General features: G+C 48.5%; 1 protein-coding gene across 3 annotated transcripts; it reads right to left on the bottom strand.

Moving 5' to 3' along the window:
- Nucleotides 1–1,013: 1,013 nt before the first annotated feature.
- FAM53C (family with sequence similarity 53 member C) lies at nucleotides 1,014–12,030 on the bottom strand. 3 transcript variants are annotated; one of them, XM_032336597.1, is made up of 6 exons: nucleotides 12,012–12,030; nucleotides 11,777–11,863; nucleotides 8,196–8,425; nucleotides 7,746–7,803; nucleotides 5,754–6,538; nucleotides 1,014–4,108 (listed from the first exon to the last, which is right to left on the bottom strand). In XM_032336597.1, exons 3-6 carry the CDS (start codon nucleotides 8,271–8,273, stop codon nucleotides 3,848–3,850), a joined length of 1,182 nt encoding a protein of 393 aa, XP_032192488.1. In that variant the 5' UTR covers nucleotides 8,274–8,425; nucleotides 11,777–11,863; nucleotides 12,012–12,030; the 3' UTR covers nucleotides 1,014–3,847. The 3 variants fall into 3 exon arrangements, with proteins under 3 accessions (XP_032192488.1, XP_032192487.1, XP_032192486.1); XM_032336596.1 differs by lacking the exon at nucleotides 12,012–12,030 and having other exon boundaries at nucleotides 11,777–11,870; XM_032336595.1 differs by lacking the exons at nucleotides 11,777–11,863; nucleotides 12,012–12,030 and adding an exon at nucleotides 11,324–11,722.
- Between the last annotated feature and the right edge of the window lie 501 nt (nucleotides 12,031–12,531).

Genomic DNA, 12,531 nt, shown 5'->3' on the forward strand with positions numbered 1-12,531 from the left:
TTAAAGAAAGAGAAAAACTTCTAATACTGAGCCTCCTTTAAAACACATGCCAAAGCCCCACCCTCCTCAAACCCCTCTCCTTTGTTTGGGGGGCAGATGACAACTGCCCCTCTTTTTAGAGTGTACTTTCAACCCCTCAAAAGTTCCTGCTCCAGGTTATCAAGCCAATCCTGTCCTCCTGCACACTTCATTGGTATTCAACAATGAGTGCCACAAATTTGAAGCAGGAAACTGGGACGGAGGCTAAGCAACTTGACTCTTCTTACGCCTGGCAAGTCAGCACCACAACTGGTAGTAAAGAAAGGCTATGCCTCAGGGACAGAGGCTCCTGCCTGGATCTCTAAGCAACTACATTTCACCCACACAAACTGGAAGAATGCTAACATAGGAGAAAGGGTGGAATAGCAATGTCTAAAGAGAATAAACCACACAGCTTCCCTTAACACACGAACAACCCAAACTGAAGCATTATGGAAAATACCAACTTCTAGAATAAAAGAGAAGCTCTGCTGTTAGGATAATTTTTAGAATGGAGAAATTGCCTAGGTCTTTAGAATCTGAATTCTGATGATGAAATCTCCATCTCTCTAGGGTATAAGATGTGAAAACTCCTAGAAAAAGATTCCCGGTCAAGTCTCTCAGTCTGCTTTCTCTCCCCTTCCTAAAGCCTACAAACCAATCTAAAAGTTCCTGACTGGACCATCAAACATTTCTCAGGGAACTAGAATGTATAAATACTTGACTTCAACTTGTTGGAAGAGTGACCGTAGGGAAGAGATAAGTACCAGGGAAACAAAGACCAAATCAGACTGCCAGAAATAACCAAGGCCTAACACAAGCCTGGGCCCCAGGATATTACTGCCATGCCTTGAAGGGCCTAAGGATCAGATACCGCCCTCCAAGGGTGAAGGCCCAGACATGCACTAGAGGAGGGGGCTGTTAGGTAGCCTTCTCCCTGCTTCCTCCTTGCCTTTTTTTGTGGAGAAGGGGAGAAGACACTGCAGTACACGAGATTGCTTGGGAAAATGAATTATTCTAATAAAACTTTATTTTTTCAAACACAGCCACAGAGGCAGGACCTCATGTTTAACACACACAGACTTAATGGATTTTTTTAATATAAAACAAAGTTTACGAAAAATTTTTTTCCACTTTTTGTATTTGTAATCCCATTAGCACAGGGACTTTGGCAGCAGGTGGGAGTGAAGGGCAGCTGGAGCTGCCACTGGGCAGTCACCGGGCACAGGAGGAGAGCACCAGCCTGGGAGTGGCTTCACTCACGCACGCAGGAATACTCACCTACTGGTCAGCCACACCACACACACAACACAGATGCAGATGTCTACCCAGCGTCAACCACAGCCCTGTAAAGGTGTGCTCCACTCTGGGTAAGCCCAATATGTGAAAATTGAATAGTCAAAACAGCTAAAGTAGAGGGAGGTTGCTTGCTTTACAAAAGAAGCAATCACACAGGCTGCTTTTAAATGGTCAGCAGTCCAAATGCATCGCAAAATAGCATCTGGCTTACACAGAACTGTTGGAACAGATCTACTGTGTAAAGCAAAATGAACCATTTCTTGAAAAGGCTTGTACCAGGGTCATGGGTGCTTAGACTGGGAAGCAAGATGACAGTTTCAACTAGTTTAACTTTCCAGATATTAAAGTAATAGAATTCAAATATGGTATCTGTAGACCCTCTCCTCTAAGGACTGCACCCCTAGGGCTTTGGGGAAGCCAGAATAGAGGCAGAAACTGCCCTCATTTCTTCAGCTTAGGGCTTGCAGAGACCCCACTGGCCTTGCCAGTGGCCTACTGGAAACTAGCACAGCCAATATGCAGCAGAGAGCCCAGGGATAAGGATGCCCCAAAAGACAAAGAAGCTGGCCCCAGGAGAAAAAGAAGCTGGCACCAGGGAAATTATGGCCTAAAAAAGGAGAGGAGCCAAGGGAGGGATGAAACCAAGGATGGGCAACTCCTGGGCTCCCAGTTTCCCTGGATTCTCCAGAGAGCCTCTTTCAGGCCCCCCACAGACCTGGTAGCTCACTGGTAATACCTGGTAACTAGCAGGAGAAGGGCCCTGGAAGGGTAGAACCTCTAGAGCCAGAGGCTCAAGAACAAATGGCCACCTCCTCAGGAGTGGAGGTGAGGAAACTGCAGCCTCAGTGACACTCCTATCCAATATGTGGGAAACCAAGAAAATGACAGGCTCAATTCCATGAGGAAGAAAACATATGGGCTTTGGTCTTCTTCCCTAACATGAGGAATTGGATCCTAAGACACCCTGGAAATTGAAGAGAATCCCCTTCCTCCAAAAAACCTGAAGGGCAGGTCCAATTCAGTTGTGCAGGGTCAACCAGAACTGGATAAAGCCTCACAAGTTATTTGGCAGCAGTTTCAGTATCTACCTCCACTGGTGCCAGGCCTACGAAGAGTCCGGCAGCTATTACACCCATTACCGCAGCCACTGGGACCTGCTGTCCTGGCTCAAGTTATGGGTGAGAAACAAAAAAAAAAAAAGGGGGGGGGGAATTCAATCCAACAACAACAAACTCCCAGCTGCTTCTCATAGCCTTTGCTTTACACATCCTCAGCCAACCCCTCAGTGAGCCCCAACCTCCCTGAGGTCTCTCAGGTCCAATTAGAGGCAAATCAACATTTCCTGGCAGGAATGGAAGACAAGCAAACTGGTAAATGCTGACATCCCCTTCCGCTTTCTCAAGCAGGTCAGAAAAGAGGTTAGGCCTGGATCTTCTAACAAGTTTCTCTACAGTCTGCTTCCAAAGGGCAGTACTGGGATGGGGTTACCCATGGTTAGTGGGCACTGAATGCCACTTCTGCTGCAGATAGGCCCTTGGGCCTCAGATGATGGGGACCAATACAGAGCCTTCCCTCCATGTTCTCAACCCTCAAAGCTCAGAGAGTGAGGGGGGGGGAGTCCCATCAGTAGACAGGGAAAGAAGAAGATGGACCCCCCCCCAACTCTGCCTCAGTTGCCCACATGCACTTACATCTACTTAGACACAAAGGCAGGTTGTATACAGCCTAGGCAATCTGATAAGAAAAAAAGACCAGCTCAGAATCAATGTAAAGAGCCCTCTCCAGTCCTAATATTAGATCTACCTAGGGGAGGGAATGGGCCTAAGAAAAAGACCATTAGCTAGGGTCACAGCACTTAAAAGACCCTGCCATACCCCAAAGAGAATCCTCTGCAGAGCCAGTGGTGCTTATGGATTACAAGCCTGGTTCCAGAGCTACTCAGAAAAAAGAAAAACTTGGTGCCCTCCTCTTGACTCCTTGAATAAGCCTGCTATCCTGTGAAAATTCAAGATCCTGGGGGTATCATGACGCTCTGCCATTAAGGAGCAACTGCCTTCCTTCCCTAAGGCTACACAAACACACCTTTCCCCAAGTACATTCCCACGCGCACACACACACTCTCACACATTTTCTCCAAGGAGGCTGAATGAACCCCCCACCCTGGCCAAATTCTAAGACACAAGTGCCCTTTTGAAGCAAAGGGGCTAGTGAAATTCCCCGAGCTGGGGTCAACAGACCCCTTCCTTCCCTGCCCATTGCTTTCTCAGTGGCAGGGATACTCACACTCAGGGCCGCCATGGGAAGGGTCTGCTCTGGGGCTGTCCCTCCCGCCACCAGCTCCGTTTATCTTGTCCCGGCCAGTCTCTTGGCATGGTCGAGCTTCCTGGAGCGAGAAGATTTCCGGCTGCCCTGAGTCGGAGCCCTCCACTCACCCCCATTCCCAGGCTGGGCCCCTGGCCTTGGGGCCTCGACACTTGTTAGTAGCCATAGAGAGTCAGTCTGTGTGGCCCCAGGAAGTAGCCTCTCAGTTTTAGTTCTCCTCAATTAGATTCAAGTCCAGGTCCCCAAAGTCCTGCTGGCACAGTGTCCGCTTGCTCAGTGCCTGCCGCCCCCACCGCACGGCCCCCTCCTCCTCCTCCTCTTCGCTTTCACTCAGCACCTGGGAGGAACCCCCAATGGGGCTGCAGGAAGCAGAGAGGGGTGGGGGGCTACAGGCCATGAACCACGGTGGAGAGATGCTGCTGCCTTCCCGGGCTGCTTCTTGGAGACAGAGACCTCCTGAGTATGGTTTCTGTCAAACAAACAACAAAGTTAAGATTGCAAAAAAAGATACCAACTTCCACAAAACCCTGGGTCCAAGCTATTTCCAAGTGTCCCTCTTGGTTACTCTTGCAGGCAGTAGTCCTAAGCTTGGGGCACCTGGGTGGCTCAGTTGGTTAAGTGTCTGCCTCTGGCTCTGGTCATGATCCCAGATTCCTGGAATCAAGCCCCACACTGGGCTCCCTGCTCTGCAGGGAGCTTGCTTCTTCCTCTCCCTCTGCCTGCTTCTCCCTGTCCCTGTCTACCGCTCTCCCGTTTGTGCTCTGTCAAATAAATAAGATCTTTTAAGAGGAAAAAAAAAAAAAATAAATAAAAAAAAAGGGCGCCTGGGTGGCTCAGTGGGTTAAGCCACTGCCTTCGGCTCAGGTCATGATCTCAGGGTCCTGGAATCGAGTCCCGCATCGGGCTCTCTGCTCAGCAGGGAGCCTGCTTCCTCCTCTCTCTCTCTCTCTGCCTGCCTCTCTGCCTACTTGTGATCTCTCTCTGTCAAATAAATAAATAAAATCTTTAAAAAGAAAAAAAAAGAATTAAAAAAAAATAGGAGTTTTTGGCTTGAGAGTGAAATATGTGAACTACATATTATAATTTATAAATTCATTTTATAAATTATTTATAATTTTATAAAATTATATAAATTATAATTTATATATAAATTATATAATACATATTTTATATATAAAATATATAAATAAATTTTATGAATTTATTATTTATAATTTCTCCAAATTCTTTGAGAAATGAGCCCATAGTTTCTATCAGATTCAAGATTAGGGGCTCATTAATAAGCTTCCTGTGGGCAGGAATATTATCTGTATGTTTCATAATATTGTAAGTGCCTAGTCACAGCCTGGTACGTAACAGGTATTCAGTAACATCTGCTGACTCGCTGGAGGAATGACTCTATGAATAAGCATGAAGATTCTCAAAGAGGTTTGTGACCTGGTGGACTAAAAGGAAGGGTATGAAAAAAGTGGGCACATGCATACAACAGCTGTACCACACCAGTAAGTCAAAATACATCTGCTGAACGTGAATGATGGCAGCAACCCATTTTGCTTAGGCCGTCACAGACCCAAGGGAAGCAATGAAGGACAAGTGGCAAAATGAGCCCTGAGGTCAAGAAGGGGCAGGGCACTGCTGATGGGACTTTTATGGCTTATGCATCCATAGAATGGAGGGGAAAATGCCTTTAACAGAACTGGGAATTCCTGTTAGAAGGTTTAACATGGGTCTCACCTCAGTTTTTCTCGAAATGGAGTGGCACATGACATGGACTTTGAGTGCTAAAATGGGTACAGTCCTGGGCAACCAGGATGGTAAATCACCCTAGCAAAAGCTCAAACAGAAAAGAACCTGCCAGGGGTGCCTGGGTGGCTCAGTCGGTTAAGTGTACGACTCTTGATCTCACCTCAGGTCTTGATCTCGGGATGCTGAGTTCAAGCCCCGTGTTGGGCTCTATGCTGGGTGTGGAGTCTACTTAAAAACTAAAGAAAAATTTTTTTAAATAAAAAAGAAAGAAACCTTCCAGGAGTGCATGGAACTAGAGGATAGCTCTCAGGGAAAATGGAATAGTCTCCTTCCTCCCAACCAAGCTTCCCTAGTCCTACTGGTCCCACCTGATTCATCTTGTCAAAGTCCAAAGAAGGCCGCAGCCGCCGGGGGTCTTCCTCGTGGCGCCGCTTGACTCCAGCTTTGCGGGCATCCAGATCACAGGGTTGTGAGCGGCTTCGGGGAAGATTGCGGAGGCCTCGAGGTCGCCAGGGCAGCTCTGGGGAGGATGCAGGGGAGCTCCGGGCAGAGGGCAAGAAGCGGTTTGCCTGTGGGCCCAGGCTGGGTGACAAAGAGAAGCGGCGCTGGGGCGGGCAAGGTGACAGGGACTCAGCATCACTCTCCCAGGAGCCACTTTGCGGGGAGGTGGCACAGGGTCGAGAGGAATCTTGGGCCAGGGCCAGGCTGAAGAAAGGAGGACTGTAGGGTCTGTGGGCTGGGGCACATTGAGAAGAGGCACTGGGAGCTTGGAGGAACCTGAGGCTGGAGACCCGCTTTGGGGGGCTCTGGTGAGGCACCTGCGGCCCACCCCCTCCACCACTGCCCCGGTGCTTGATGGGAGTCCACAGCTTGGAGGGGGCAGGCCGCCACACCGGCTGCCAGCGAGACAGGTCCACGGGCACTGAGAGTGAGCGGCAGTGCCTCTTGGATGGAGGGGCAGGGGGCACAGGAAGCTTCTCTGGGTCTGGGGGCTCAGGGCTTAGGACTTGGGAGAGGGGCTGCTCCTGTGGGGAGCTTCCCGGGCTGGGTGGTCTGAGGTGCAGGCTCAAGCCTGAGGGGTGGTAGCTGAGGTTGAGGCTGTCCTGGAACTCGGCACAGGAACAGTGGGGCAGGCCCCTCCAGGAAGCACCTTCTGGAAAGCATTCACAATAAAAATAGTATTAAAGAGAGCTAACATATTTTTAAGGGCTATTTGCCACACCATGTAATGAGCACTTTATGGGAGGTTTCTCCAAAACCTAATGAGGTAGGTATTATTATCCCTATTTGATGACAGAAGTCCAATAACTTGTCCAAAGTCACGTAGGAATGAAATGACCAAAGGAGGATTCAAACCCAGGTCTGTCTGATGCTAAGGCTAGGTCTCTTAATTACTATACGATACTGCCTCCATTAGGAGGAACCACCTGAAATTGACAAGTCTCATATACTGCCTGCCACTCTCTCTCAAAGGTAGACCAATTAAAGAGAAGCAAATGCATGTCTGCCCTGCTCATCCCTCACTCCACCTAACCCTACTCTGCTCCCCTACCCACCAGCCCCAAGTTGTAAAAAGCAGGCCTATGGTCCTCTTCCTTAGTCTTTCCCTTTCCCATGTGTCACCAGCACCAAGACAGGAGTTAGGGCTGCCAAGGAGTAAGAGGTAATCCAGCAGGTAAAAAATCATTTTAATTTCCAGAGAGGGCAAACAGTGTAGGAAAGGCCTTTGATGTGGAACCTGTGCTTGGGAAACCCTAAGACTATTCATGCTGCTTTGTGTCTGGCCACCCACAAAGAAACACTCAAATTAACACACTGATATGGAAAGATCTTCTGGCTATATTATAGTTTACAAAAAAGTGCAAATAATAAATATAATATGCAACCTTTTGCAGGAATAAAAAAATACATTTATATTTGCTTCTATTTCTATAAACAAACTCTAGATGGATAGACAGTAATAACAAGAGCTGCTTTTAGGTTGATGGTGGGAGATGAATGGAGAAAGCAGACTTTTTCTCACTATAACTTAATAAACTTTTATTATTTAAAAATTTTTGAACTAGATGAACATATTACCTATTAAAAAAAAAACAGACTGGGGGGGACAAAAAAATAAACAAACAACCAAATAAATAAAACCAGATTATAAAAGTCCCATCAAGGCTCGATTAAGAGCCAACTAAACAAATAACTTCCATGCTGGCGCAGTAGAATGGAAATGAGCATCAATCTCAGCAGGTAATCCTGGCCAGAAAGTTGTGGAGGTAGGCTAGCTAGCCGGGGTCACTGGAAACCAGTGCAAGAAAGGTGTGGATGGAAGCACGGGCATACACACAGACACACAAACAATGCCTTACCAGACACAAGCTGGAAAGGGTTCCCACAGTTGGAGATGTCTGCATGATCAGGCAGAGGCTAAGAGAGAGAGAATATCCATCATGATTCAGGTTTAGGATACAGATTTCCAGGAAGGCCTCTTGAGCTCACCCCTGGAATTCATGGGCTATAAGGATGTGAGGGACTCCTAAATGTTCTCTTCTTGTCTTCCCAAAGTTAGTGAGTAAAATAATCTGTTATCTTCCAATATCTCAAACCCTTCTCCACCCAAGTTTTGGTGTCCCTTCTCTATCCATGGAAGAATACCTGCCCCCTTCCTTTTGGGCTGGGTTTTGAAAGTCTTTAGTAGGCTCTTCCAGTATAAGTACCATGACTCACATGGCACAGGACATGGGTAAAGTAGTAGCAACAAACAGCCTCAGAAAAAAGGGGGAGGGGGTTGTAGAGAAGCAGGAAGACTGGTCTTTTACCAGACTGATGCTGAAGCGTGTGCATTTCAGCTCATCCAGAGTCTGCTTCTGTAGCTGCTCAGTGATCAGGGTTATCATGATTCTCCCCAGGATTTGACTTGCACACTTTGGAGCAAATGATGGATGTCTTCCCTGTCGTTCTTCCAGACCTCACTCGTGAGCCGTCTTCTGCCACTGCAGCACCATTCTAGCACCATTGGGACTTCCCTCTCCAGTCATGCCTGCTGAGTCTGCCAATTACAGAGGGACCAGCCCCAAGTGATATTAGAGATGTACCTGGCCCAAAGGTAGAAAATGCATGGCACACATACCACAGCATCCCTATGCCAGGCCTCTGGCAGACCTCGTTAATTTGATCATAGCTCTTTCCTGCTAAGCCTCAATACAGCCTCAGAAACACCCTGAACCTGGCACTCCAGTTAACCAGTAAAATGAACTGGAGTTAGCAAGCAAGTTGAAACCTATTTGCCAATCTTAACCTGGTTCATGCTATGCTCTGTCTACCCAGTGTACCAGCACCACTTAAAAACAGCTCACGTGAAAAAGGGAAGCCCTAATGGTTACTTCCATCCTCACTACCCCAATATTTTATCTTCCAATCAGAAACAGAGAAGTACCCTTTTCCTAAACTACAGAAATAGTAACAGGGAACAGGGAGGGGCACTGGTTGTAGGAATGACTTTTTGATTCAGACCAAAGTGAAAAACGTTTTATGTTCTCCCCTAGCTTGAATGTTTGATTTATTGTTGTTTTCCAACACATACTGTATGTATTCTCTTACAAAATGGTAAGAAGATAGAAATGGTACCAGGATTCTTCCAATTACATTACTCTATACATGTTAAAAATAACAACTGTATGACTTCATTCAAGTAAGTTTTTAGCTTGATCTTACTCAAAGACCATGCATTCAATTAATCAAGACTCCTTCTCATGGTCAATTTCAGTATAAGCAAACTAATTCCATCAGAGAACAGGCTTCAAGCCCACACAATCGCCTGAGGGACCTTGCTCAATGGAGGAGGGGAGGATAACCTAGTGTTTCCATATGGTTCTGCCTATTCCCAGAAATGACCAGCAGGCAGACAGCTCATCAGAGAGTGTATGCAGCATTTTCTAGTAGAAACAACAAACATCAAGAAATCTAAGTCTTGCTCCAATTTGCTATGACAGTTCTGGGAGATAATTTTACTTTCCTTGGCCTTAGTTAACCTATGTGTAAAATGGGCAGAAAAAAAATCTGTTTTATTAATCTGTCACAGGTACACTATAACACAAAATATCAAAATGCAAAAAGCATATCATCCAGCCTGTACAAATCAAGAGTCCACACAGACTGCTGTTTCTCAAACCCTCCTGTTTGTTGCTCTACACAGCCTAAGAATGCCACAAGTGATAGTATCATTAACATGAAGGCGGCAATTGGGTTTATCTATTTGGCTGGATGCCAACCTCCCTTACCTGAACACCTAGGGAAGCCCAAAACAGCTCTCCTGTGACCTTGGAGGCAGATCACTTTCTACTTTGCAAAAAGAAGGAATCATCTCTACCACATTCCCACCTCAGAGAGAGGTAGGTAAGGAAGAGCAAAGAACTACATGTAGATGTATCTGTAGTTTTTTGGAAGCTGTGGGAGAAGTCAATCATCATTACAGTTAACTATCATTTTCATGCATAATTATTATTACCACCCTGAATGAAGTTCCAGCTTCCTGAGAGCTCCCTTCAGTGGCTTCCCCTATGTTCTTGTAGGAAAAGCTAAAGCTTATATCACTTCCCTCTTGGTTTCTTAACTCTGCCCCCAAAAGATCAACTAGACAGGGAGCCTAATTGCAAGCTTTTACCCCAGAGATCCCAGGCCTCAGGCTGACCAGTCATGAAGAGCAGGGAGTGAAGCAAACTCTTTCAAGCTTTTCATGAGGCATTTGGCCAAACAGCGAACTCCCAGCCCTCTCTGGGATCAAGTAAAGAGAGTGATTTTGTGTTTTTCTGCATTTTAATTGTTGGGATGTGGCCACACACGGCGGTAATTGGAACAATGCAACTACCACCACGCAACTGATACTCTCAGCCTGAGTTTCCTAAAACAGGCCAGGCTGAGAGGGGGAACAGAACGGAAGCCATAAGGAATCAAACCAGGACACAAAAGAAGGCAAACCAGCTCCGCGAGGGGCCTCCTCTTTCTCAGGCAGGCATAGAAAAAAGTGTAAGAAACCCTCTCTTGCCGCCTTCCTTCCCTTCCATTTTGTATATCTGAGGAGCAGAGGCAGCCCTGAACGTTCACTAAACAAGTTAAAACTTCTCAGCTTAACAACTGGCACAGGGCTCAGCCCTTCACAGAGTAGCAGGCCGCTAGGCCCTCCCCACCACCCCACCAGGCCCAACTCTCAATCCAGGTTTTCCCTCCACCATCAACCCCCTAAAATAAAGACTGGACCCCCACCCAATCTCCTATTGGATGAGGAGCCCCTGACATTCGGGTTTTAGGGATGCTGAGGCTGTGCTGAAACCTGGAGAACCTAGGATCAAGTCAGACCAAGGGGGAGGAGAGTCACAAATCCCCTGGGGACCTTCCCCCCAGGTCCCAGACCCACACCTCTGGGGGACACTAAAGGAAAACATGAGGGAGGCAGGGAGGTGCATGAACAGGTAAGTGGAACTGACTGCTCTTCCTCCATATGGCTCTGGCGGGGATAGGGGTGACAAGTGGGGAGCACCCCTCCCCCCACCCTGATGAAGAAGCAAAAGGGGTAGGCCCCCCCCTCCTCCAGTCTTCAACCTCTCCCTCGGTTGCCCTGCCTGTCCCTGCGGGGTGGGGCATGGGGCGTCCGCTAGCCCCTAGGGGGGGCACCAGGGCTCGCTCAGGGGGGCTGTCTTTCGCCTCTTCCCAATCAGCTTCCATCATCTGGCCGCGGGAAGCGAACTCAGGACGCAGGGGATGTAGAGGGTCTGGGACTTAGCACTCCGCCAACCCCTCCCCCACCAGGTCCCGTGCTCTCCCCGCGGAGGCGTCCAGAGAGGCCATGCAGCGCGCGCGACCGGGCTGGGGGAAGGGAAAGAGGGAAGGAGGGAGGGACGGTCGAGGTGCCCGCCCCGAGGCCCCAGCGCCACCTGCCCTCGCCACCTACCGCGGCTCCTCCAGCTCCCAGGGCCGCGGCCAGAGCAGCTCTGAGCGCTCCGTTCGCCCCACGGTGCCCTTAAAAGGCGCCGGCACGAACCAACGGGCCCCTAAGGAGAGTGGGGGATCGCTCTGGATCGCAGAATCGCCCTGAACCGTCCGCGGCGGCTCGAACCCGCGTCATTTCTCTCTCAAAGTCTTTTTTAGAAAGTGATGCCGGGAATGAGCCAAGATCTTTGATTTAGGGATGAACGTGGTTTCCTCACTATCGAGTCACCCCCTCCAAAATATTGCAGAAGGTGGACGGGCCCAGTTGGCGGCACATCTCCAAACCCGCGGGGGAGACCGTGTCGGTCGAAGGTAAACAAAGCCATTCCCCTCGCCCTCGGTTCCGACATTGGCCCAAGTACGGCTCCCTACTCGATTCGGGCCGCGTAGCAGAAATAGCCAAAGTTCCTCTTACCTGCTCTCCTGTCCCGCCCTCTACGGCAGCCTCTCAGAAGGAATCCCCCTTCCGCCAACAGAGGACCCGTCCGCGGCGTGAAGGCTTCTGGGAAATGTAGTCCAAGAGCCGATTAGGGCCTGCTCTGAGTCCCAGGAGCCCCTCTTCCAGCTGCCCGATCGCCTAGAGCCTTATAAACCTCAGACTTGTAACGGTTGCGGGGCCGTTCCCAATTGGTTCAGTAATTAACCCTCACCCAAAACACTTTGTAAAGCCGAGGTGGGCCCAGTGCTGTTCACTCCTCCTCCTTCTACGCACCCCCACCCCCCAGCAGGATGAGGTAATGGGGTTGTGATTATGACATCATAGGCGGTTCAGTTGCTTGCGGGGGTGGGGGGGGGCGGAGGGAGTATGGTGGTTACAGCTGGACCACTTTCCTTAAGACAGAACGGGAGGGAGGAAGGAAAGAGGCAGCTTGTGTAAAAGATGTTGATAGCTTTGTATTTCCTCTTCAGGAAGAGGATGCCGCCCGTTATTAAATTTCCACCACTACCACCACCTCCCACCTCAGCCAAAGTTTAAGTCTTTTTTGAAAAGACTGAACATAGACGTTAGTAGGGAATAGGTTGGGGAATAGCTAAATGGTTACTGGCTCTTATGTAAATTTGAGTCTCAGCTATCAAAGAAGGTTTAGAAAAGCAGGCAAAAATGGGAAAAGAAGTTTTAAACAATGCCTTCGTGTTGTGATTTCTTTGTAGGGCAGTTTAAGATTATTT

This window comes from Mustela erminea, chromosome 3 (assembly GCF_009829155.1).
Source record: "Mustela erminea isolate mMusErm1 chromosome 3, mMusErm1.Pri, whole genome shotgun sequence".
Taxonomy (NCBI): domain Eukaryota; kingdom Metazoa; phylum Chordata; class Mammalia; order Carnivora; family Mustelidae; genus Mustela; species Mustela erminea.

What these genes read in the sequence shown, in the direction of transcription:
- FAM53C (XM_032336597.1), bottom strand. Translation starts at nt 8,273, where the DNA reads ATGATAACCCTGATCACTGAGCAGCTACAGAAGCAGACTCTGGATGAG. An exon ending in CCCTTTCCAGCTTGTGTCTG is followed by an intron (nt 6,539 to 7,745) that starts GTAAGGCATTGT and finishes AATGCTTTCCAG; the next exon opens with AAGGTGCTTCCTGGAGGGGC. An exon ending in ACTTTGACAAGATGAATCAG is followed by an intron (nt 4,109 to 5,753) that starts GTGGGACCAGTA and finishes TTTGTTTGACAG; the next exon opens with AAACCATACTCAGGAGGTCT.